General features: G+C 50.9%; 10 protein-coding genes and 1 non-coding gene across 11 annotated transcripts; 5 read left to right on the forward strand and 6 right to left on the reverse strand.

Annotated features, from left to right (window-relative positions):
- Positions 1-1,450: 1,450 nt before the first annotated feature.
- On the forward strand, positions 1,451-3,034 carry P152DRAFT_400290 (WD40 repeat-like protein; the record flags this gene model as incomplete). The annotated part of the gene is made up of 2 exons (XM_033676561.1): positions 1,451-2,655; positions 2,887-3,034. The coding sequence occupies 2 exons, from the start codon at positions 1,451-1,453 to the stop codon at positions 3,032-3,034; spliced, it is 1,353 nt and encodes a 450-aa protein (XP_033532518.1).
- Positions 3,035-3,588: 554 nt separating this feature from the next.
- P152DRAFT_460182 (uncharacterized protein) lies at positions 3,589-5,646 on the reverse strand. The gene is made up of 2 exons (XM_033679841.1): positions 4,107-5,646; positions 3,589-3,971 (listed from the first exon to the last, which is right to left on the reverse strand). The coding sequence occupies exons 1-2, from the start codon at positions 5,550-5,552 to the stop codon at positions 3,798-3,800; spliced, it is 1,620 nt and encodes a 539-aa protein (XP_033532519.1). The 5' UTR covers positions 5,553-5,646; the 3' UTR covers positions 3,589-3,797.
- A 228-nt stretch (positions 5,647-5,874) lies between these two features.
- On the forward strand, positions 5,875-6,324 carry P152DRAFT_372475 (uncharacterized protein; the record flags this gene model as incomplete). The annotated part of the gene is made up of 1 exon (XM_033675542.1): positions 5,875-6,324. A coding segment is annotated over one exon (450 nt), but the record flags the coding sequence as incomplete, so codon positions are not given.
- Positions 6,325-8,826: 2,502 nt separating this feature from the next.
- Positions 8,827-10,386, reverse strand: P152DRAFT_515675 (uncharacterized protein; the record flags this gene model as incomplete). The annotated part of the gene is made up of 2 exons (XM_033682909.1): positions 8,827-10,155; positions 10,198-10,386. The coding sequence occupies 2 exons, from the start codon at positions 10,384-10,386 to the stop codon at positions 8,827-8,829; spliced, it is 1,518 nt and encodes a 505-aa protein (XP_033532521.1).
- A 545-nt stretch (positions 10,387-10,931) lies between these two features.
- On the reverse strand, positions 10,932-13,163 carry P152DRAFT_400506 (uncharacterized protein; the record flags this gene model as incomplete). The annotated part of the gene is made up of 9 exons (XM_033676576.1): positions 10,932-11,085; positions 11,184-11,329; positions 11,386-11,502; positions 11,552-11,791; positions 11,839-11,913; positions 11,960-11,990; positions 12,043-12,693; positions 12,744-13,042; positions 13,107-13,163. The coding sequence occupies 9 exons, from the start codon at positions 13,161-13,163 to the stop codon at positions 10,932-10,934; spliced, it is 1,770 nt and encodes a 589-aa protein (XP_033532522.1).
- A 191-nt stretch (positions 13,164-13,354) lies between these two features.
- P152DRAFT_420302 (uncharacterized protein) lies at positions 13,355-15,344 on the forward strand. Its single transcript, XM_033677147.1, has 2 exons — positions 13,355-14,724; positions 14,779-15,344. The coding sequence occupies exons 1-2, from the start codon at positions 13,740-13,742 to the stop codon at positions 15,168-15,170; spliced, it is 1,377 nt and encodes a 458-aa protein (XP_033532523.1). The 5' UTR covers positions 13,355-13,739; the 3' UTR covers positions 15,171-15,344.
- Positions 15,345-15,747: 403 nt separating this feature from the next.
- P152DRAFT_87164 (uncharacterized protein) lies at positions 15,748-17,475 on the reverse strand. The gene has a single exon (XM_033683302.1). The coding sequence runs from the start codon at positions 17,239-17,241 to the stop codon at positions 15,931-15,933; it is 1,311 nt and encodes a 436-aa protein (XP_033532524.1). The 5' UTR covers positions 17,242-17,475; the 3' UTR covers positions 15,748-15,930.
- A 520-nt stretch (positions 17,476-17,995) lies between these two features.
- On the reverse strand, positions 17,996-18,080 carry P152DRAFT_t52. The gene has a single exon. It is a non-coding gene; the product is annotated as a tRNA-Val (tRNA).
- Positions 18,081-19,357: 1,277 nt separating this feature from the next.
- On the forward strand, positions 19,358-20,041 carry P152DRAFT_450874 (uncharacterized protein; the record flags this gene model as incomplete). Its single annotated transcript, XM_033678194.1, has 2 exons — positions 19,358-19,479; positions 19,573-20,041. The coding sequence occupies 2 exons, from the start codon at positions 19,358-19,360 to the stop codon at positions 20,039-20,041; spliced, it is 591 nt and encodes a 196-aa protein (XP_033532525.1).
- Positions 20,042-20,730: 689 nt separating this feature from the next.
- P152DRAFT_475341 (uncharacterized protein) lies at positions 20,731-21,054 on the forward strand (the record flags this gene model as incomplete). Its single annotated transcript, XM_033681411.1, has 1 exon — positions 20,731-21,054. One exon carries the CDS (start codon positions 20,731-20,733, stop codon positions 21,052-21,054), a length of 324 nt encoding a protein of 107 aa, XP_033532526.1.
- Positions 21,055-21,266: 212 nt separating this feature from the next.
- On the reverse strand, positions 21,267-22,650 carry P152DRAFT_87246 (transcription factor spt3). The gene is made up of 3 exons (XM_033683303.1): positions 22,490-22,650; positions 22,351-22,440; positions 21,267-22,294 (listed from the first exon to the last, which is right to left on the reverse strand). The coding sequence occupies exons 1-3, from the start codon at positions 22,529-22,531 to the stop codon at positions 21,479-21,481; spliced, it is 948 nt and encodes a 315-aa protein (XP_033532527.1). The 5' UTR covers positions 22,532-22,650; the 3' UTR covers positions 21,267-21,478.
- Positions 22,651-22,785: the final 135 nt, after the last annotated feature.

The following is a 22,785-nucleotide window of genomic DNA, read 5'->3' on the forward strand; positions in this document are numbered from 1 at the left end:
CGAAAAGAATTGTGAGGATGTTTTCACATCACCGTTCCTCACAATCCCTCTCCTACCGGCCTACCACTTCACCACTCCCATCACTCGCAGATGAGACCACCCGCTCAGTCCGCGCATCAACCTGGGTCGCCAACCGCCGCATGACCAATGATTTCGGCTCAAGACCATCCCACATCGCCAGCTTATCCGGAAACTCAACCGGGGATTTAACCTCCTGGAGTGCCGGCTTTTCAGACGCATCGTCAACTGCAACTGGAGATCACTCGAAACCCGATCGCTTCAAGCGCTCCATCCACGAAATTTCCAACAACGTCCGCTCGATCGCTCGCCGCGCCTCCAACTCTGTCCGTCTACATCCTCGACCATTGAAGTCAAGAAAAGGCTCCATCGACCAACTTGATGCGCCCTCATCGATCCACGCACAATTACAAGCAGTCGTCGAAGTCCCGAGCTCGCTTTCACAAGACACCGTGGAGGAGGCCGACGCCGGTGAAGAAATAGACACCGAACCGGCAACTGACAGTGCCCGCGACACACCGGCGGAAATGGGGAGTAGTCAGAGCAGACCGTCCGGTTGTCCTAGCCGCCGTCCGAGCATCTTCCGCGGCCGACGACAGGCCGTGTCCACCGCCGCAGGAACCACCGCCGCGCAGGCGGGATATCCCGTGTATAGCCAGAACGGCGCATTCATGGTCGACGGCGCCGTCATTCCGAACCGCGCCGGGTCCGCCGCTCGAGCCGCCGCCGCCGCGCAGAACGGCACGATGAGTACGAAGGAGTCCAATCAAGTCCAACCTCCGCTCCAACCACCCTCCGAACATCGAGCGCCCGCCCTGCCCATCAGCTCACCGATTCCCATCTCCTCCACCATGCCGAGCTTCATTGAGCGAGAGCCGCAGATGTCCGGCCGGATGGCGAGCCACCTGTCCGAGCTGCGCGAACGGCCTTGGAAGTTCGTCCGATGGGGAGAAGGGAATGGAGCGGATGGAGCGGCGGGCTTGGGTCCGCCGGTGGCAGCGGGATATGGATACCATGCTTTCGGATCGGAGTTGGCAGGGAAAGCGGCGGTGTTGAAACATTCGCAGGTGGAAGGGGCGAAGGCTTTGGCGAGGGCGGATTCGCTTTCGCCGATGTTGCGGGCTAAGGGAGTTGGTAAGTTTATATGTCCCGTTTGTTTGTTTTCTAATTTCTATGTCGAGGGGGGTGATGGGAGTTTGGTGGTGATTACCATGAAGTACCATGGTTTCACCTGCGGATCATCACCATGGAGATGGTTGGTGTTTACGGCATTGCACTTTCCAACCTGTGGACTGTGGTACACTCATCCCAACATCCCGTTCTCCCCACCATCAGACATCTCCTCTCCTTTCTGGACTCCTATTTCCATTTCCTGTCACTCGTTTCCATATCTGTCCAACGCATCATCAAGATGGATAATCTGTCTACAGTCATGTTGGAGCTTGATATTAACAGTACCATTTACGCAGACCCGGCGATGCGCTTGCCCCCTGAACTCATGATCGAAATTCTCGGCTACCTCGACGCCCGCTCTCTCAGTCGCAGCGAACTCGTCTCTGGTCGCTGGGCCGCCCTCTCTCGCTCCCAGCATTGCTGGCGCGCCTCCTTCCTCTCCGCGTACAAACCCACGATCAACGTTACCCCTCAACCGCGCATGATGGGCGGCCTGGGAATCGGCACCAAACCCAACGGCACCCAGGACTATAAGCAAATGTACAAAGCCCGGCACTTGATTGAAGGTAACTGGCTCCACTGCAGCCCCCGAGCGATCTACTTCACCGGTCATACCGACAGTGTGTACTGCTGCCAATTCGATGAGGACAAGCTCATCACGGGATCGCGTGACCGCACCATCCGGGTGTGGTCGATGCGCGATTTCCGCTGTCTCAAAGTCATCGGAGGCCCGGCATCCCGCCCGGTTCGCGACGACCCGGAGACCCGTCTGCCTACCCATCCGCACGCAACGGTGATGGACCGCCCCAGCCTCAACGGCACCTCCGAAGGCAACGAAATCTACCACATCCCTGAACAATACCACCAGGCCTCCATCCTGTGCCTCCACTACGACGACACCCATATGGTGACCGGCTCCAGCGACACCACTTGCCTCGTCTGGGACCTCGCGACCTTCGAGCCCGTGCGCCGCCTCCGCAAACACTCCGCCGGCGTCCTCGATGTCTGCATGGACAGCACCCGCATCATCTCCTGTAGCAAAGACGCCACCATCTGCCTCTGGGACCGCGCCACCGGCGACCTCCTCGGCGTTCTCACCGGCCACAACGGCCCCGTCAACGCCGTCCAGCTGCGCGGCAACCTCCTCGTCAGCGCCTCCGGTGACGGCGTCGCCAAGCTCTGGAACCTCCAAACCCAGAAATGCATCCGCGACTTCCCCAGCAAAGACCGCGGGTTAGCCGCCGTCGAGTTCAGCGCCGACACGCGCTTCGTTCTCGCGGGCGGAAACGACCAGGTTATCTACAAGTTCGACTCCGCTACCGGGGAGCTACTACACACGTATCGCGGGCACACAGGCCTCGTGCGCAGCCTGTTCCTCGACTCGGTGAACGGGCGAGTGATTTCCGGGAGCTACGACCAGAGCATGCGGGTTTATTCGTTCGACGGGGCGGCGCGGTCGAAGCGGTTCCAGCCGTCCGCGCCATCCGCGCGGGAGCTGCTGCAGAATCCCGAACTGCAGGGCTCCGTCATCCACAGCCGGCTGCCCTCGACCGCGTCGCAGGCCACCAGCGCCAGCGGGACGAGCACCGCACATCACTTCGCATCGTTCAACGCCGATAACGACGCGATGGACGTGGATGAGGCGGTGGATGTGGGGGCGGAGGAGCGGAATGATGGGGAGCGGGAGATTGGGAGCTATATGGATTGGACGACGAGTTGGATCCTTGCAGCGAAGGGGGATTATCGGCGGATCGTGGCGACGAGTCAGGATGGGAGAGCGGTGTTAATGGATTATGGTTGGGCGGTGGAGGGGGTGGAGATGTTGAGAGGGGAGGGCGTTTGAGGGTTGGCGTGGAGATCGGAGGTGGAGAGGGGAGCTGTTGGGGGGTTTGTGTTTTGAGGGGTAGTTGGTTGATGTGAATGAGTTGAGATGTTGTTCTGCCATCTCCAGTCAACATTGTCGGATCCGAAGGCGTTCTCTTTTGAACCCTTCCATGTCGATTTGGGGATTCCTGCCTGTTTTCATGCCACCCTCTAGCGTTCGTGCCTTTGTTCAGTTCTTTGCGTTCTGCCTAACTAGCGATGGCGTTTTATTCCTGCTGCTTTGCCTGCATGCCTTGATGGGAAGCGACTTTTACCTTCTGAGCATTTCTTGCATTGCGCCTGCGGTGGATAGTTGTTGTCTTCTTCCGCTCTACTTCTTCCTTCGCACATTTGGCGGATTCTTGACATGCCTCAACTGCATTAACACGAGTTTCCGAAATTGCTCTTTACTGATTATCAAATCATCCATGACGACGCCGTCACATGGTCGATCAATCACTGATGTTTTATCACGACTCGCTTCCTTTCGCCTGACCGGCAGTATTGGAGAGCTTATGATCAGCGGGGTTGGGTGTAGAATAGATCTGCGAACTTTGCTTGTATAATACCATACGGTAATCCAATACTTGGGTATATCAAAACCACGCACCGATTCGCTCCGTCAAGTGACCACACCCGAACTCCGCGTATCCGTTCCTCCTCATCGCTTCCCTCTGAATCCATAGACGAAGCAATGCTTCTCATTTCTCCAAAGTGGACGACGATGCGTGCATGCTAGAGCCCTACGCCTTGGGGCTGCTCGCGGGCGACCCTCCCGTCTTCGCCTTCAGCGCGGAGAAGAACTTCGATAGCTCCTTGTTGTCCATGTCGGACTTCGCCTCCGATTTTGCTGTCGTTGGGGTTATGGGGGTAGCTGGGGCGTCCGGCTTTGGTGCGGCTCGGCTTGCTTCGCGTTCCTGTTGATTGTTCTCCCTTAGCCAATATTCTCCTTGCAAAGCTATGGCCATGCCGCGACCATACAATCGACGAAATGAGGGAAAGGCATCGTCCGGATTGTAGTCGAGGAATGAAAATGACGTAGAGAATCATACCTCAATCCTCCTGATCTCCTCCTCAGCATCCACATTCACCCCCCCGAAATTAAACTGCACCGGCCCAATATGATCCTCCACCACCCTCCCTCCCGCACTCTCCGTCGTCGCCGCCACAATCGAGCTCAGCACCCCCGCGTTGCTCGCCTTCGGCTTGTTCGCCTTCTCCTTCTCGTCCTCACCCTGCAACTTGTCGAGGATCGACCGCTGCTGCTCGAGGAACACTTGGTTGTCGGGCGCGGACACAGAGATGCTAGTAGCGTGCGAGCGGATGAGGTCAGTGCCGAGGGTGCCGCGCGGAGAGGGGATGTGGGATTTATAGAGGGCGAGGACGGAGGACGTTTCGGAATGATCGGGGGAGTCTGAAGGCGATTGGTCGGATGGTTGGAGAGAGTTGGAGGGAGAAGACGCGTCGATGTCGAGGTCCCAGATCTTGCTGACTTCTTCGACGTCCAATCCTTCTCTTAACACGCGGATCTTGCCCCAGGAGTCCCAGTTCGGCGGCACCAGGACCTGATCGCGATCGATTACGTTATGCTTCAACTGACTCCGTTTCAACATCGATTGAATTCCCAACATCGCGTGCACCAGATCCCGCATGGGCGCCGATGCCTGTGGAGACGACATCGTGTATACCAGCCCCGCACCATGCTTCAGCAAGACCGTCCGTAGAACCTGCAGAACGAAATCGAACTCCTCTTCCCTCCACCCCCGTTCCCGCTCGAGCCCTTCTATCGCCTCGGCGTTCTGCGCAACCACGCACAGCGGCAGCCCGAGCGGCGAATCCCATTCCCCCGGCCCTAACGGCACCACCACATCAGAGCCCGCCGTTCCAGGTCTTTCACCCGCACTCGCCTCCGCGCCGGGGCCTCGCTTCCGCTCCCTCCACGCCCTTACCTCCGCCTCCATCACCTCCTTGACCTCATCGTCCGCTCCGTCCACTAGGATTCTCACCCAGCGTATCCACCCGCGTAACTTCCGCAACCATTCCCATGGCCGTGCCCAGTCGAGTAGCAGGACAACGCACATCCCCCCGTCGACCGCGTCTTTCGACAACACCACTTTCCTAGCCAACGGCACTAGCGCCTCGTCTGCGGGGTCGGAGACCATATAGCACCCTACCCTTGCCAGAACATCTTCCTGGTCAGCGTCCAGCACATCATGGTACGTGTACCCCAGCGCTAGGTCGTTTGCGAGCGGGTTACTAGGGTTCGTAGTGTTCCGCAGATTGTTCAGGGGTCGGTTACGCGAGGACGCAGGGTCATGTGTTAGGGAGGTGAGGAAATCGCGTTGGGAATTCGGAGTGCCGCCGAGGATAAGGAGGGTTTTGTTGGGGAGGCGTTTGCTGGTGCTGGCGGCGTCGAGGAGGGAGGACCAGATGGAGGGGGGTTGGGCGGTGGTGGTGGTGGATGCACCGGTGGAGGAGCGGGGTGGACGGGAGGCCATTGTTTGCGCAGTGAGAGGGTATGGGTGTTTGTGGGAGAATAGCTGGATTATATTCTCATTTTTGTGAACGCTGGAATGTGTTTGGTTATGTTGGTTATGTTGATGATATGGAACGACGTTGAAATTTGGGAGACGCGAATTTCCCCAGATTCCGCGTCGAAGCTCGGACCAATCAATCGGACTTTTTGATATGACGAGGTGACGACTGTTTCTTCAACTTTGATATTATATTCCCACCAAACAATCCGTACAAAAATTCAGCCAGAGATAACATGAGGATCGAATTCCATATCTGATAAAACAAAGCGAACCACCAGTCAACATGAACACCATCCGCCAAATCAAAGAACTCAACAAGCGCGAGCTCGAAGCCGGAATCACCCCCGAAGGCTCCTGGCACGCCGACTACCGCGACACTGCCTACATCTTCATCGGTGGACTCCCTTTCGAGGTCTCCGAAGGTGACATCATCACCATCTTCTCACAATATGGCGAACCCGTCTTCATCAACTTGGTTCGTGACAAGGAAACTGGCAAGAGCAAGGGTTTTGCGTTTCTGAAGTATGAAGATCAGAGAAGTACCGATTTGGCGGTGGATAATATGGGAGGTGCTGTGGTTCTCGGCCGAACGCTGAGAGTCGATCATACGAGGTATAAGAAGAAGGATGATGAGGAGTTGGCAGATAATACTATGGCTGCCACCCAGCCCGTGGACGAAGATGCCATGGATGTGGACGATGACAGGAAATCACGGCATAAGCACGGTCGTCGGGATTACTCTGAGGAGCGTTCACGTTCGCCAGACCGTCGGAGAATCAAAGACAGGCACGGATCGAAAGAAGGTCGGAGATCGAGGGATAGAGGGAGGGATAGATGGAGGGATAAAGATCACCGGGACTCGGATCGCGAAGAGAGAAGACATAAAAGCAGACGTATGAGGGACGGGTCCGGTGAAGAAGCGCCTCGCAGGTCCCATCGCCGACACCGGAGGGATGACAGCGAGGACCGAGATTCGAGAAGGGATCGACGAGAGAGGGAGAGGTTACGGTCAGAGGAACGTGCAAGACGGCCGAGGCATGAAGAGGATGGCGAGAGTCATCGAGCACGAGATAAGACTCGCAGTTAAGGCTGCCTGGTTGTCAAACTCGTTCATCACAGACATTTATATGCCTAAACCCCACGATGGTACTGAGTACTGGCCCGTCGCCACCTACAAAGTCAGGTCCCCAGATTTGCCGAAACGCCTCAAATGTGCTGTCGCCCTCCATCAGGAATATTCATCCGGACAGTACCAAGATTTTGGACGTTATACGCAGCAAGACATGCCCTACATGGGCCACAATCTGCTGGTGCACTCTCTCAAACGGAGCTAAGTTCACCTCGACCGATTGGCTGTTTCATCAAGCAAAGCTAGCCACCGACCCAAGACTCACTAGCAGAATTCGGCAATCTATCAGGCTCTCCATATACCACCGCGAAATAATGGAAGTACCTCACCTCATTTTCCCAGGTGTCAGTATGGTGGGCGAAGAGTGGTGTGCTTGGGATCCGGCTGGTAATGCTGTGCTGCTTCAATAAATTGAAAGCAGGTTCTACATTCCATTTAAATCTCAAGTGTACTTGGAGCATTTCTTCACACACTATCCTCGGGAAACAATGACTTTTCATACTGTCTGTCAAGACTTCGATCCTTATTTCCTGCAAAGCAGTTACATTCCATACTCGGTCCTCACGCACCTGCCGTCCTCCCCTTTCGATGACTTTGGGCGCGCTCACCAATCCGTGGACATCTAATTTCTTCCTTTCCGACAGTTATCGGCTCAATTTACCCGAATAAGCCGCTACTGGGCCTCCTCCACCATCGTCTCTGCATATATCAGCAAGAATGCGCGGCAGCGGGTGGACGCCACTCTTGCAGTCCCCCAATAACAGATGGTCTATATTGCAGTCTTCCAACAACTTGATCCCCAAGTGGGTCCACGGCCGAGAAGCGTACGATGGTGGCCCCACAAGGGTGATGTTCACAAGAGAAATTGACCGCAGACTGCCTATGCTTCCCGAGAAAGGTCCCATGGTCCTCCGAATTGATCATAGGAATATATTAAGTTTCAATTCAAAGAGAGATGTTTGTAAACGTGTGGTAGGTGAGGCGAAGTCTTGGAAATCAGTAAATCCACAGATTCATAATTAACTAAGACGGAGTTCAACGTTTATTACTACAACTATCCGATGACACGAGTTTTTCAGATAAGCCTCAGGAGAAATGCTTTCCTTAAATGTTTGAAACTTGAATTCCCTTGTGCGTTTGATCGAGATCCTTTTTTAGAACGGTGCATTTTAGAAATACCGGGAAATCAGTCACTGATTTCAATGACAAGCACTGATGGAAGCCTATCAAGACTAATCAGCCCAATATGTAGGAGCTGTGTTATGTTTGCCATTTCAGGGGTTTGCTTGATTTTCTAGATTCTTATTCCTACAGTTGAACGAGCTAGGGACTGGAGAACAAGCGTTCTCGCCATGCCTTTGAAAGTCTGAGAACCAGTTACAGTAAGTGGCCAGATCGGTTGAGCCCAGTACAAGGATTAGGATAAGGGTGTATAGAATTGCAAAGATTGTCTTTTCATCGAAGCTAGCTTATAAGTAAATCATCAATTCGCCTTGCAGTGATCGCATTATATCTAAGGTCATAAGCCGGAACTCCTTGAGCCTCTTGTAATTCATTAGAATAATAGTCACTGCCATAGTGCTGATCCTGGAGATCTCTATGGTCATAGTATATTTTACGTGGCTAGCATCATACTGAACAAGAAAAAGAATGTCTTAATATACCTACTGCAAGGATAAGTGCATTAATGGCTCCTTCATCACTATTTCCAGGATCCTGCCAGCATATGGATTTCGGCTAGCATATTCCCATAGGGTGCAGAAACCATTTTCACATCGCCATGGATATTGAGACTCAGGGGTAAAGCAGCAATGGCATCAAAAGCCGATGGTGGATAATATAATTCAATATTTGAATCGTTTGGGGTGGCATCGGCCGCACTCTTGATGACTGTTGTAAGATTTTCGGCCCTTGGGCCCTCAAACGAATGGTTTGGGTGTCCCGTATTGACACAAGTGATGTCAGATGTCACAAGAGAAATGACCTAGAATTAGAGGAATTGTTCATCGCGCGGCTCTAGCTTTTCGGATGGATGACTTTTTCATACCATGGACTTTGAAAATGTTAATACCCATTTATTGACTCCCTCCGTCCTTCGCAATTGAATTAGCTGCTAACAGCACCTCTGGCACGGAGAAGCTGATTCAATGCCTCCTCAATCTCCGTCTCCCCAGATGCATCTATATCCAGAGGCCCTTTGCCATCGTCGCCATGAGCCAGTGCGAAATCTCCGTGAACCATGCACTCTGCAATGAGTAGCCGATCAATTTTGAAGTGTTCCAACAGCGCAGTAGCCAGTCGACTCCAATTCTTGCCACGAATACTTCGATCCAAAGGATCTACAAGTTGTATGCCCACCAAGGAAACGGATCGGATACTGTTGACATGCTTTCGCAGGAAAATCAGCAGATCATCCACGTTTAGTGTCCACGAGTTCAATTCTAGCTCTTTCAAATGGTTGAAGTTGACTTCCTTCGCAAGGAATTGAAATAACCGTTTCCCGACCTGTTTTCTCAAGTGCGTCGAGTCAGACAGTATCAATCTCGATATACCAGGCGCCGTGTTTAAGAACCCAGACACAAAATGCCAAACAAACAGACTAGGTCCCGACGAGGTATCGACACCCAACTCAAGAGTCTCCAACTGTTTGAAGGATACCTCTCGGAGAATGTCGTAATAGAAGTTTGGCAGAGCTAGTTCAGTAAGAAGAATCCCGCCGATGTTGTTGCGCGGACCAATATGTAGCCTCTTGACGGGTATTTCGCTCCACAAAATGGCAGATATTACTATCCGGTACACATATGAGGAGGCGCTTGAGTCATCGAGATACCCATAAATAACATTTTTACGAAGGCGTTTTAAGCCCCATGGGGTTGGGTCCATTTCAGGGAGATGATCAAATATCCGTTCGTAGTGAGGTCCAACGATTGCGATCTCAGTGCACCGTTTGAGCCGAGCAAATATCTCCCTCAGTAACATCTTATCCTCGTCATTGTCTCTCCGACACTTCTGTTCATTGATAAACTCTGTGGGTCCTTTTACATCGGAGTCATCGGAGTCATACAGATCAGTATGCTTAGTATGGACGCCACAACAAACGCCATCAGTAGCGAACGTAACGCTTTTGATAGCAGGGCCAAGTGCGGGATCTCGAGCGATGTCTAAAAGACATAGTAGGCTTTCTTCCGTAAGGAGATGATTTCGTCGAGAAAAATATTTATCTTTGAACGCCCGAAGGCTTGTGTCTCGTAAGAGAGAGCATGTTAATCGATAATCGAAGAGATTCTCGGGATAGTAACTATTTCCGATGACTTCTCCGATTTCTTCAAGGATCTCCACAGGGAGAGATACGATGCGGGCCATGGTGGCAGATAGCTGCGTTCGAAGGGATAAACTGTTGCTTTCTCGTTCAGTCTTTCCGATGTCATCTATATTCTATTAGCAATGCGTCATTGTTAAGTTCTCAGTGATACTTACTAATACCAGGAACAGTCCCAGTGAGTGTTGTCCCACTTCCCACCCACCAGAGGTACTAAGGCAACCTTTTGTTGAGTAGTCCAGACTCCAGAGGTGGAGTGGTGGACCAAGGCAAAAGGAAGTTTGATAGGAATATGGGGGGGGTAGTGTGGCGTGTGTAGCTGGCAGGTTGGGACGTTGGGTGGCCATTTGGGCACGTGTCCCCGACATGATACCCACATTTATACACATCCCAAGGCTCTCAACTTCAATCAAACTTTACGCATACAAGAATGAGCACAGGCGGTCCTGATTCCCGTTCGCGACCTATCAGTTGCATTGGGAGATCTACAGAATATCTTCTGGTAAGACTATTTATATTTAACATGCCCGTTTAGGATATCATGTGATGGTTGCAACTCCAGCAGTCTTTGACCATGGACAAATTACTAATTGAAGCATAGAAGACTACAGTAGGAGACACCTCTTCGTTCTGTCTTCAATGAATTTGGTTCCATCCCTGCTGTCCATTCAACTCGTGTACTGAATTCACCATGTTTGGTGCATGACCGGTTTCCATTTCCGGTAGTTCTGCCACCAGGGTATTCTCCAGTTGGAATTTCTGTGGCGTGTTGCCCATCCCCCAGCCGTCATCGAATTGCTGGGCCGGAGGAATTGTTTCTGGCGGATTTGTTGCTTGCCATTCCACTTTGATGGGGTCTCCGGTCGAATGCATCTTCCCTTGGAACCATAGCTCAAACCGAATGTCCGCTGTAGAAGACTTTGTCAGTGTTGCCCGTCAATATCGCTAGGGTCTTCGTACCAGGACCAAGAACGACTCGAATGGAGAATTCAACTCGATAATATTTGGGTCCATTGTTCCAGAAGTGCCTGTTCTTGAGCTTGAAACTGGTCAAGTCGAGTGAGGACAAGTCCGACTGCACCTTACAAAGTGTCGTGCAATCTATTGGATTTAACTTCGGCGCTCGTATAGGTGAGGAGCATACATACTAGGGTCGATTTGAAAAGGGAGTATTTCTTTCGCTACGTTTGATGCGATCACGTCTGTGGGAAATATTCGAGTGGGATCCCCTGGTGGGACTTTTCGCCGAAAGTTGTGAATGATGGGCCTATCTATGGACACCGGATCGCCCTGTTTTCCCACATGGTGAGTGGCCATGCACATGGTCTTGAGTTTTTTCCACTTACCTTTTTGATAAACCACTCTACTGTATCATGTAAGTATAGCTTGTCGTCAAGCGCATCACGCACTGTCTGCCTATTATGATGCTGTGGATTTTCGGGATTGTACAAGACCTTGCATTTCTGTTCGACTTATCAACATTCATCATGGGGAAGACGGCACACAGCTTACGGTTCCGTAGGACGCCCTACAGCATCTCCAACCGAGAATGGACTTTCCGGAACTGAGTTTCGCAATGCGATCTGCCACGAGGCCCTTGCACACGGCCAGCTGAGGATCAGGTGCTACCCTCACTTGCATTTGCCGGGCAGTATTCAGATGTGGAGAGCCATCGCCAGCGGCATATCGCTCTCTCAGCTTCCTTTGGACGTATAGAGAGTTGCCCAACCCCCCAGAGAGGACCATATGAGCCTAGGCGGTTAGAAAATTTCCCTTTGTTTTCAAGGGCTTTAACTCACTATTCGCTCGCTTGGATCTTTTTGCTGCATCCGCTGAATCTGCGTGTCGATGAGTTGGAACAATTTTTTAATCTGCTCTGGTGTCAGACTTTCATTGTATACAGTCTACTCGTCCACCTACCTGTGGATCAAATAGTGCTTGAAGCTCCACTCTGCCGTCTTTTAGTCTACGGTCTTGTTTCGAACACTCAAGTCTATACCTACATCTTGAACTGCATCTCTCCATTGAAGATACCAACTAGTCCATTGCTGTATGCATAGCTAAGTTTGGGAATGGGGATGGAGAAGACTTCTGCATCGTCTGCTGAGCCATAGTCGCATTTCGCGTTTTGGAACTCCTTGGATTTCATCATCTCCCACGCCGTTTCTTCTATGTCAATGTTTAGTGGACCAGTTTGGTTCGCCATCTTGAGTCTTGCCTCGGCTTCCTTCTCAAACTGGGCATCGATGAAGGTCGAGCCTACCGTTGAACCGAAGACGACATCAAGTTGTCGAAGGGATAAGCAGCCGCTGGTAACGTCCGTCACACGCAGAACTGAGAGATCGGTTGTTCCACCGCCAACATCGCAGACGAGGACAACATCTCCCTCGGAAAAGATTCCCGACGCCTCCTGAGACGTGTGGACAGCGGCCGCTTCAGCTTCAGTCAACCCGATGGTTGTGGTGTGAGAAGGGTATTTTCCAAAGCCTGCGAGACTAGTAATCGAGCGAAATCTCTCGACGGTTGCTGGTTGCCATGTCGTTGGAACGCTAAAATGGAATTCTACGATTGCATCTTCCCATCGTTTGCGAGCAACTTCCGATGAGAGTTTTGCCTCAATGTGTTGGTTGAGACAGCGCAAATAATCGGTATACCTACATATCAGGTTATTGGTGACTATCCTTGCTCTGTATCTTTGCTTTACCATTTTTCCACTTCTTCGATTGACTTTGCTGCGAATTCAGGTGCCTTTGCTTGTGCTTTCCAGAGTTTCTCCTCGTCAAGCCAGACTTTGAACCATTCCTTATAGTCCTTATCTTGCGCAGTCATTTCAGAGATATTCTCTGACAGAAATCCCCAACTTGAAGGCTGAGGCCTGTCGCGAGGATACACCAGAAGCGTTGGAACTTTGTTCTCGTTTGCTTGCGATCGTCCTGGCCAACGCTGGATCCATCTCACCGTTTTGGAGCCAATGGACAAGTTGGCGTAAGCTACACCAGTGCACTGAGTATTCCATTGTGTCAGCGATGCGAAACCTCTTCCAAATTATGACGAGAAAACTTAATACCGTCATGCCAAAGTCCACTGCCACCACAACATCAGGCCTCGGGGTGTTTGAATTCATCCTGCGGAAATGAAATCTAGAGGTCAAATCCCTCCGGAGTTACCTGCTCGGGATTATCTCAAAGATCAGAAATCAAAACAAAACACGATCGTGTCTCTTGTTAGCCTTGTTGTGGTTTTTCGAACAAGTCAACTCCCATATGCGCTGCACCACATCAAGAAGTGTGGCTCTCGTTACCGGGCTCCGAACTCTAAATCTAGCCTTGCGTTGCGTTCATTTTTTCTGCAGCCGCAAGTCCTCTCGACCAGTCTGCCTACATTCCTTTTTGCCGTTCAACCGGAATTGGATCCACACCGCTTAAGAGCCTTGTGCCCAAGGGTATGCCAAGCGTGCCACCCAACATCTGGTGCATGAGGCCGATCGCCTGGAGCCCAATGCATCACATTGCAGGACTCTCTGGAAAGGGGGACTGGGGGATACCGCATCGAATCCTAGAAGCTAGATCAGCTCCCCTATGAATTCGGTTGCAGAGCCGTTTAAATATACAGAACAGTCCAGACTGAGGTATTTTTTATAACAACTCCATATACCAAAGTCAAAGTCAACCCGGAGCCTGGTGGTTTGCTAGAAACAAACATGTCTCTCGCTTCAGCTTTTCCTATGCCTTCTGACTGCAGCGACATTGATGCGAAGCAAAGGAATAGTACACTCCTCTGCAGTTGCGGTGGCGGCATCCAGGAGGATTCAACGGGTTGTGTGTGTCTTGATAAAGCCTTAATCTGGGACAAAAGCAGCTGCGTTTCGCCAGCAGCCATCTCGACCTCACTCCAGATATCTACTACGAATACTCTACCGACAAGCACAATCAGTTCTTCACCGCAACCAGCAATCACGACCTCATTCCAAACATTTAGCTCGAATACCCTACCGACACACACAATCAGTTCTTCACCGCAACCATCCAACTCGACCTCACACGAGGCATCTAATGTGAATACTCTACCAACAAGCTCCACCAGCTCTTCACCCACATCCGATAACCTACCAATTCCGAAAGGGCGTAGCAACGGAGCAATTGCTGGTATTGCTGTCGCATGTTTGCTCGCTGGAGCAGTCATTACGTGCCTATTAGCATTTGTATGGTTCCGCACTCAAGATCGATCGAAGAAAAGAGCTGGAGATGGAAATACCGGGCAGTATGATCCCGGAGAAGCATATATAAAGAACGGGAAGCTCATGGGAAGCTCATATAAGGCTCCTGCGGTTGCTGTCGTGGAGAATTATCTCCCTCAACCGGCTGAAGATGATGCAGTCACTGGAGAATTCTCTAAACTTCGAGACCGAATCAAGAACCATGTCCAGAGTTATTATCACACTGCCGAGGTCGATAGAGACATGATTGGAACCGCTGCTCTCCATCCTATCGCAGCGGCCACCAAGATTCATGTCATCAAGCTTAGAGAACTTCTTCTGAATCCTACCACGCGACACCATGTCTTACGGCTCTACATAGGTTGCCTGTGTCTTTCCAGAGCAGCATTAGATTCGGACCCGAAGGGGTCGTTTCTGCCGCAAGAAGTTGCTACCTGCATATCTTCAATGGCGTCTTTCCCTGGTTCAGGTCAGTCAGAATTGCCCCCACATATCAGATCTCTAACTTCTGACCTAACTTTAGCTCAAACAGCCTTGTTCAGCAAATGGAAGGCCATTTCTGGTGTCTTGCTGCAGCCTCAATACGGCCAAAACATTGAGAATGATCCCCGAAACGCTAGCATTCGCAAGGCTATGGACGAGGCCGATCTAATCCTACAACTGTTTGCAGCGAATCCAGCGGAGGAGAAACGGGTACGAAACTTGGAGGAGATCATGCGTCGCGCCACTCGCTTCGCATTTCTTCTTTTCTGCCAACCTAGCACCTGGAAGTTCCAATGGGATAGAGTTGTTCCGGATGGGCTGGTCGTGTTTCCAGACCTCCTGCAGTTGACAAACGATGAGGCAGAGTTGATGTTGCCACCAAGAGTTTTCTGCAAAAGTGAAGTGGTTCGAGGTCTTCATATTGACGGCTGATTTGCTGAGGCTCTATGCATATTGGTTCAACGTTCCGTATTCAAAAGAAATATGCAGAAGTCAGTGTCTGTGTGTGGCACCCCTGCTCCATGGCTTGCAGCAAGGCTCTCGTACCCAGCCTTGGACACCATGATCTCTTTCATATCTTTTATCTTGACTAATTTTGGAATCTATCAACTCAGGATTAGGTCTTCGAATTATCTACCTAAGTGAAGCCTCTCATTTCCCGCATGACTAGCTAGCCATGCTCGCTTCGTGAGATTTGAGATCTGAAGTGGACACAACTCGACGAGGCTGTGTGCACGGTTAGGTCTAAAAGTAAGTGAAGCAAGGGATCTGCAGCCGGCCTAACAGTGGACAACTGCGCGTCTCTCCTGCAGTCTGATTCCATCATTTTTCGGAGATGTTACGTTACTCAGATCAATATGTTCCCACCAAGAGCCAAAGCGGTCAAAGATGCCAGGCTTCTACTGAAAGGCAAGTAAGTAGAAAGTGCATCCCGAGATACGTTAATGCATACAATGGTGTTGACATTGTCATTGTAGACTGAAGCTCCTTGGGCGCAAATCTTCTATACAGCATTGATGGCTATCGTAAGGGACTGGTGCAACTGCATGCTTAACAGAAGGACCTATGAAATAGTCAATATATATATTCAACTCTGATCTAATCCAACCTTCCTCCAATATTCGATCCAATCCATCCATTCTCGTGCAATATGGATCTACGGCAGCGCTCAACCTTTTCAAGGAATATCGGCTCAGAACATTTCCTGGTCTGCTACAGCGGCATCGAACATGGCTTTCTTCCTCCGGCGACGTTCTAAGCCCGCTGATAGAGGAGCCATAGGCGCGGTTCCTTCAGGTATCTGGGGGTTTATGGTGTCTGCTCGACCAGATGTGGTTCCCGCGAACGGATAAAGCATAGCTGGACTTGTCGAGACATTTTGTTCCAAAGATTGCTGACTTCGGTGTTCTGGAAATGAGCCCGAAGGAGTAGTTGGTTGGAGGACTTCTTTGAAACTGTTATTTGTGGCAAATATGTCTCCTGCTCCATACAATGCATCCCATTCCTGAGAGAACGAGAGATGAGGATGGCTCCTCCTTGAATCCACCGACTTATCTCCGATGTAACTTTGAGGTCCCTCACTATCCACCACACTAAACTGGGAAGGAATGGAGCCTGGGGCGGAGAAGTTCGTGTGGTTAGGTGAAAAGGTAGAGGAAGAACATGTCGACGGCGGGCTTGTGGGCCGTAGGTCAGAGGTGCATGGCGAAAGCGCAGGGTGATCTGAAATCGCTTCCGAGTGTCTGGATGAAACGGAGGCACGATACTCCGGTGAAAGGTACCCTCCAAGTGGGGATGGTACTACTGATGCTGAGCTGGAAACTTCGGGATGTGGACCTGAGTACTGATGGAACATTCTTTCAGTTGTTTGAACTGCTTGCGAGACTCTCGTATAGTCCCCTGAAGCCTGGTCCTCTTTTTCATCGGAGAGATCAATCAGATTCTGAGATTCCCCTTTTCTCATGATCTTCCTCCGCGCGAAATGGCCTCGGGGATTCAAATCGCCTTGAAACACTACCTCGTATGGTGGAGGTGTCGCGTCGAAAGCTCCAGCACCGCCGAGCATTTCTCTTGACTCAACCTGCACCATCGTCTCTAGAGCAGACAGCATAGATTGGTGACACGTACTCAGTCGAGTTTCCCTCGTCACAAACTTTTCGCGATGGCTCAGCACCCACTGCAGTCGATATTTGAAGTCTACCGCCCCATCGCGCTCTCGATCCGCACGAGCATTCTCGGTATACCGGCCGATGTCGGCGATTGCATTCTCGACATCGCTGATTGTCGCATCGATCCAATCTCGTCGATTTGGGAGGATGTCGAGATGGGATTTAACGACGGGTAAGGCGCGCAATCTTCTGGCTTCTTCGTAGTCACGTCGAACGCCTGATACTAATTTGACAAAAACTAGGTTTTCGGAGGCGACCTCGTTTAGCTGAATGATGAATTCGACAAACTTGAAGGTGAAGTTGACACTGCTAAAGATGGCGCCTGGGATTGACATGTCGACTTCTCCCAATAGAGAGAAATGAGCCTCGATCGAAAAGCGCTCTGGACTGGCAAAATGAAACGAGGAAGGCTGCCAAAGAGTGGATACTAGAGACCGAAAGTCGATGAATCTCGTCGCATATCAGGAGTGCATATGGAGGAGACCCTCACTGTGAAGGCCAGAACTGAAGTAAACAATCTGCTCATACCAAGGCTACGAAGTGGCGTCGAATCACAACGCAAATAGACGTCACATAATTAGCACAAGGCTGGGTAGGAAATGGAAGGGAAAGAAAGCATAGCCCTGCCTTGCCAACATGACCTCACCCCTTAGACTTTCCCCCAATCCAATTAACCTTCAGCAGTTGTATAAATATCGACAAACCTTAAGAACAGAGCACAGAGAGCGCGGAGTGGGAGAGCGATCCGTTAAGGGACTGGACTGGACGTTGGGTAACATCTAAAAAAACAGAGAACGAACCAGCTACGGAGCCATGCATAGCCTTTGACAGCCATGGTAAATCTGAAAATAGCCTGGAGCTTTGGTAAGAAGTTCTGGCATTCGACGACAGAGAACCAAAAGTTGGAAATCTAAAAACATTGGACGGATGATACTCACCGTAACAAACCCCGGCTCTATGCAATCAAAGCCGCACAGAATTTGAACGTCGTAGGTGATGAATACCTCGCTAGCTTGGCCATTTCGTGACTTAGTAGATACTGATAAAAACCCCAAAAAAATTTGCGGACTGAAAATATACAAAAAGAAATGATTTCGGCCGGGCTCGATCCGGCGACCTTGAGTGTACTAACAGGATGTTAGACTCACGTGATAACCAACTACACCACGAAACCAATTGATATTAAAGATTTGCACTTTTTCCATTTTCAGCCACAATTCTATACACCGCAACCCATCAACCCTTTCATTCCGTTCCCTAGCAAACAATCAGTTCATCCAGTGGATCAAGAGCTGACCAACATATCACAATAACCTATTTTTGGACCAACTGCATTATAGAATATTTAAAAACAAGCTTAAACCCTTAGAGGGCGGTCGTTTTGCCGATTTGAAGGTTGGTGCTGTGGTACTCAAGTCTTCCCACGACAAGTCCATCACTACGATTAGCCCCTGAAAATGAGTCCCCGTTCCCCAGAGGAAACATAGGTTTCAAGTAATTATTAAGAGGCTGCATTCTATGAAGTATTATATTTTGTATATCATTTATTATCACCTTGGCTATGCTTTATAGTTCTAGAAAACATAGTGAGGGTCAGGACCACGATCAGTTCAATGGAACATCTTCAAGTGATCCCCCTATTGTCATCACGTTGCCCTCAGAACCCTTCGCGTTCACGGATTACCATTATCAATATTTTCCCAATACAGCAACAATGAATTCACATAGCCGCTGGTACTTTGGTGTAAGAATTCACGCTCCTGATTTTCACATGCTTCAACTCCTGGTATAAACCTTATCATAAACACATCGACCTTTATCAATCTCTGATAACATTTTGACACGTCACACACATCTATTAGAAGATAAATTAGAGCAGAATTGCATCTACTTTGGATGCCCCTTCAATATACCTTGCTTCTAATTTCGCACTTCAAAGTCAAACCAAGTCCAATATTGAATCTCCAACGCTGCCTACACTCACCTCTCTGCCAGTCGGGATGTTGGAAGAAGTAGCAAGACATCTCGCGGAAGGAGATAGCAATGGGATATCATCATATCGCCAAACATGCCGGATGATGTGCAATATAATCTGGAAAGCATTCAGCAACCGATAATTTCCGATACCGATACCATGCGTTCAACGAGCGTGGACTTCACGCCCTCGCCGGCATTTCCTGCCATCCTAAGCTGGGACCGGCCGTCAAGCACCTTTCGATCTCGATCCTGAGGTTCAGGAATCACAATACCTAGAGGACCACGAGAACGATCGCCGAGCGCAACACATCAGAAAGCTTTATAGCGATGATGCGCTGCTCCTTACGCAAGCACTGGGGAACCTCCTCCCAAACAGCACCTTAATTCGAGTTCTCAACTCTAGGCCTAACGCATACCGCATCTTCGGCCCCAGCATGCCTGCGGACGGAGGTCGCATCACACGAATTGACGACAATGGCCTTGATGAACCCAATAGTGCCGTTGAGCACGTTCATCGCAATTCTCGCGGCGATTAGTCGGAGCATTACCGAGTTGGTGGTCCGGATGGATGGCGACGGGTTCCACACTGGCCTACCGTGCGAGCACCTTCGAATCTTAGGGCCGGTAGAGACGGGCTTGAGAACTTAGGGATTTTCAGGGCTCCGGAAACTCGACCTGAACATAAGCAGCATTGGGGATCCGGAGTTCGACGAGCTAGATGGAAGACAGATGGGAAAGTTCATCTCCATGGTGCAAGCTGTCGAATCTCTATTCCTAGAGTTTGAGGAGCAAACAGTGGACGGTATCATATTTGAAGCCGTTGCGGAAGAGTTACACCTTCCGCATTTGAGAACGATTATATTGAAAAACTGGACGATGGCCGATGGAGACTTGAAGAAATTCTTGGCAAAGCATGGGAACGCAGTCCACCATCTGTGCCTACAGGTGGTCGACATTGAATCTAGTTCTGCGGGCACGGAAAAGAAAGAGCTGAAGTTGATGATGGGGGTGATCCAAGAGCTGGGAACACTGGACCTCAAAAGTCTTGGGCTGGGGGATATGACGGTGAACGGCGGGAAGTCGTTGAGTGACGAGTGGATGGAGGCTCTGTTCGAGAGGAAATCCCGACCATCCTCGCGGACGGACGAGAGAGGTTGAGCTGGTGGGAGGAGTAAGAAGGGAGGAGTCGAAGAGCCAAACTAGGTTGTGGCGGCGTGCGGGTGTGTCTATTTTGGGTTTACGGTCGCTCTGTTCTCTTGCTGCTACGGCACTGTCGGGCAGTACGTCTGTCACTCCTCTACTTTCCCCTTTCCCACTGCATAATTAATTGGTAGTACCAGTATGCACACGTGGCACACAACTTTGCACAGTGAGCTGCAGTCGGGTGTGAATAAATTATAAAACAAGGATTGTGGCTGTGCTGTTGCCCCATCGAGTCTAAGAGTCACATGAGCGTCAGGTCCAACATCAAGCCGTGTTCATGTTGATTTCATGCTTCGCATTATTTGTAAGTGATGGCCTTAGATGAATCCTAATGGTTCATCTTTTGAAATTCTTAAATCAGCACTTCGAAGGCTCTGTCAACGTGCTAGGTGATCAAAATCGACTAAGCCGAGCAAGCCAAGCACATTTCCCAGTAAAGACTCGGCACAGCCATTCCATTCCGCATCCGGTCGGTTCGCCGCAGGTGACGACGACTCCGACGACACCCAGCGACTACGCCCCACCTGCAACATCAATCTTCAAACGCATCGGAATCCGATTTGAGATTCCTTAAAACTTCCCATTTCGCACTCAGGGCATCCTCTCCATCTCCATCTCCACAGTCCTCCCCAACAATCATCAACATGTCGAAATACGATCAACCCATGAGCCCTCCTCCCTCCTACGCTCCGGGCGGCGGATACCAACAATCACCCCCGCCGCAACAACCCTACGGAGGCCAAGCGCAGCAATACTATCAACAACAACCCGACTACAACAACTATCAACAGCAACCGCAGATGGCCTATCCTCAACAAGGATACCCACCGCAAGGACAGCAAGGATATATCCCACCGCAAGGATATCAAGACAACGGAAGGGGACGAGGGGGTGGCGGAACGACTGCAGCGATGGGAATTTGCGCGGGTCTTTGCGCGGCGCTGTGCTGTTTGGATTGCATCTTCTAAGGAGGGTTGGGCGGAGTCCGTCGCTGAGACTGGACGTTCAAGAGAGTTGCATTACTGCGTTGGGTTTCAAATCGGATTTCGAGCCGGTGCTCGGTTTGTCGGCGGTTAACGGCGTTCAAAGGGATATACGTGGGACTTTCATGGATACTGCACGCTGCATCTGTGAGGCTGATCTCGGCGGGGGCAAGGCAGCAAATCGGGACCATGGCGCTTGGGATATTTTTGGCTGCGAGAAATTCGGTGGGCTGCTGATACGGTAACTTTCTATAGCTACGAAACTAATAGTGAAATTTACAAGGATGTCAACAACAAATCATTGACCGTAAACCTGGGGTATCATGCCGTAACGCCATATCCAAACCGGAACCAGATGCAAACAATCCCACGGGACGCTGAGTAGAGGATCATCGTAGACAAATGCACTTCAGATCAGCCGCAATGCCGCGCGGTGGACATGATTTGTGAAGTTCAGCATGGCCTTCGACTTGTTGTTCGACTTCTGCAACCTCCGGAACGCCTCCCGAATATGGCTCGGTTGTACCGGCTCCTTCTCTTCCTCCGCGAGATCGAACAATCCCGGCTCTCGCTTCCGCTTCTGGCCCTGCGTCTCGCTCCCCGTCTTCTTTTTGTATGCGTCCTCGATTTTCTTGACCACCAGCGCCTCTTCTGTAAGCGTCTGCACGATCTCGAAGGTCAGGAACCCAAGGATGTCGATGATGTCGTCGTTCGGCTTGGTGTCCGTAATACCGCCGAACCCAGCCCATTCTCGAAACCGCTTGCCCTTCCGCCACGTAAACGACGCTTGTCGACATTCCGACCAATGCATGTAGTCCTCTCGCGACATATGCTTCGTCCGCTCGTCGGCGTTCTTCAGCCGCTGCAACGTCGCCGAGTTCTGCTCTTCCTCCTCCTCATCGTCCTCATCATCTCGAGCCGGCACAAACTCGCTGAAGTAGCTGGGGACATCCCAAGCCAGATCCACGCGCGCCTTCTTGTTCGTTTTCTTCAGGTCCGGAGGCCCGTTCATGCCGGGCGCTGGCCCTTCTTCGGCGGCGGCGATCTCCGCATCCGGTCCCTTGTCATCCGAGGATTCTTTAACGTTTTTGCGGACGTCTTTCCATTGGAGGAAATGTCGTAAGCGGGAGAGTTTCGCTCGGTCGTGGCGGATGAGCATCATGAGGTCGTCGGTTGATATGGATCGGCTTCCGCGACGGGTTGCCAGGGCGGTGCACTCTTTCAACTTCGCAGCTAGTCAGTACATGGTCCATCTTATATCGAGAGCACTATAAGCCTTACAATTTCCATAACTTGTTGCTGGACGATCAGCTCAATCAACGATGTCGTCTCCACCGAGGCCTCGCCGGTTTCACCAGAGACGAACATCATCTGCGAAGCTGTCAGCCAAGGAACGATGACGGGGAGATAATGAACATACCTGCTGGATCTCCGACTTATACTTCGGGTTCTTGTCCGCCATGATGATGGAGTAAATCCCTTTGACTTGATGCTGGCTGATCGCGGGGTCGCAATTACGGGATGGTGCAGATGTGAGTCAAATTCGGTGCCCGCCAGACTCTCTCGAGGCTAACGATCAGGAGTGGAATCTTGTGTGTCACCAAGAAGTTGTGGAACAGGTGATGAAGGAGTTGCTGAAAGGGTTGCTGAAAACACAATGCGAGGGTGTACCTTATTTGTCTTGGAGAATGCTGTGATCAATGCGGGAGGGAGACA

The sequence above is a fragment of the Eremomyces bilateralis genome, assembly GCF_010015585.1.
Source record: "Eremomyces bilateralis CBS 781.70 unplaced genomic scaffold P152scaffold_16, whole genome shotgun sequence".
Lineage (NCBI taxonomy): Eukaryota > Fungi > Ascomycota > Dothideomycetes > Eremomycetales > Eremomycetaceae > Eremomyces > Eremomyces bilateralis.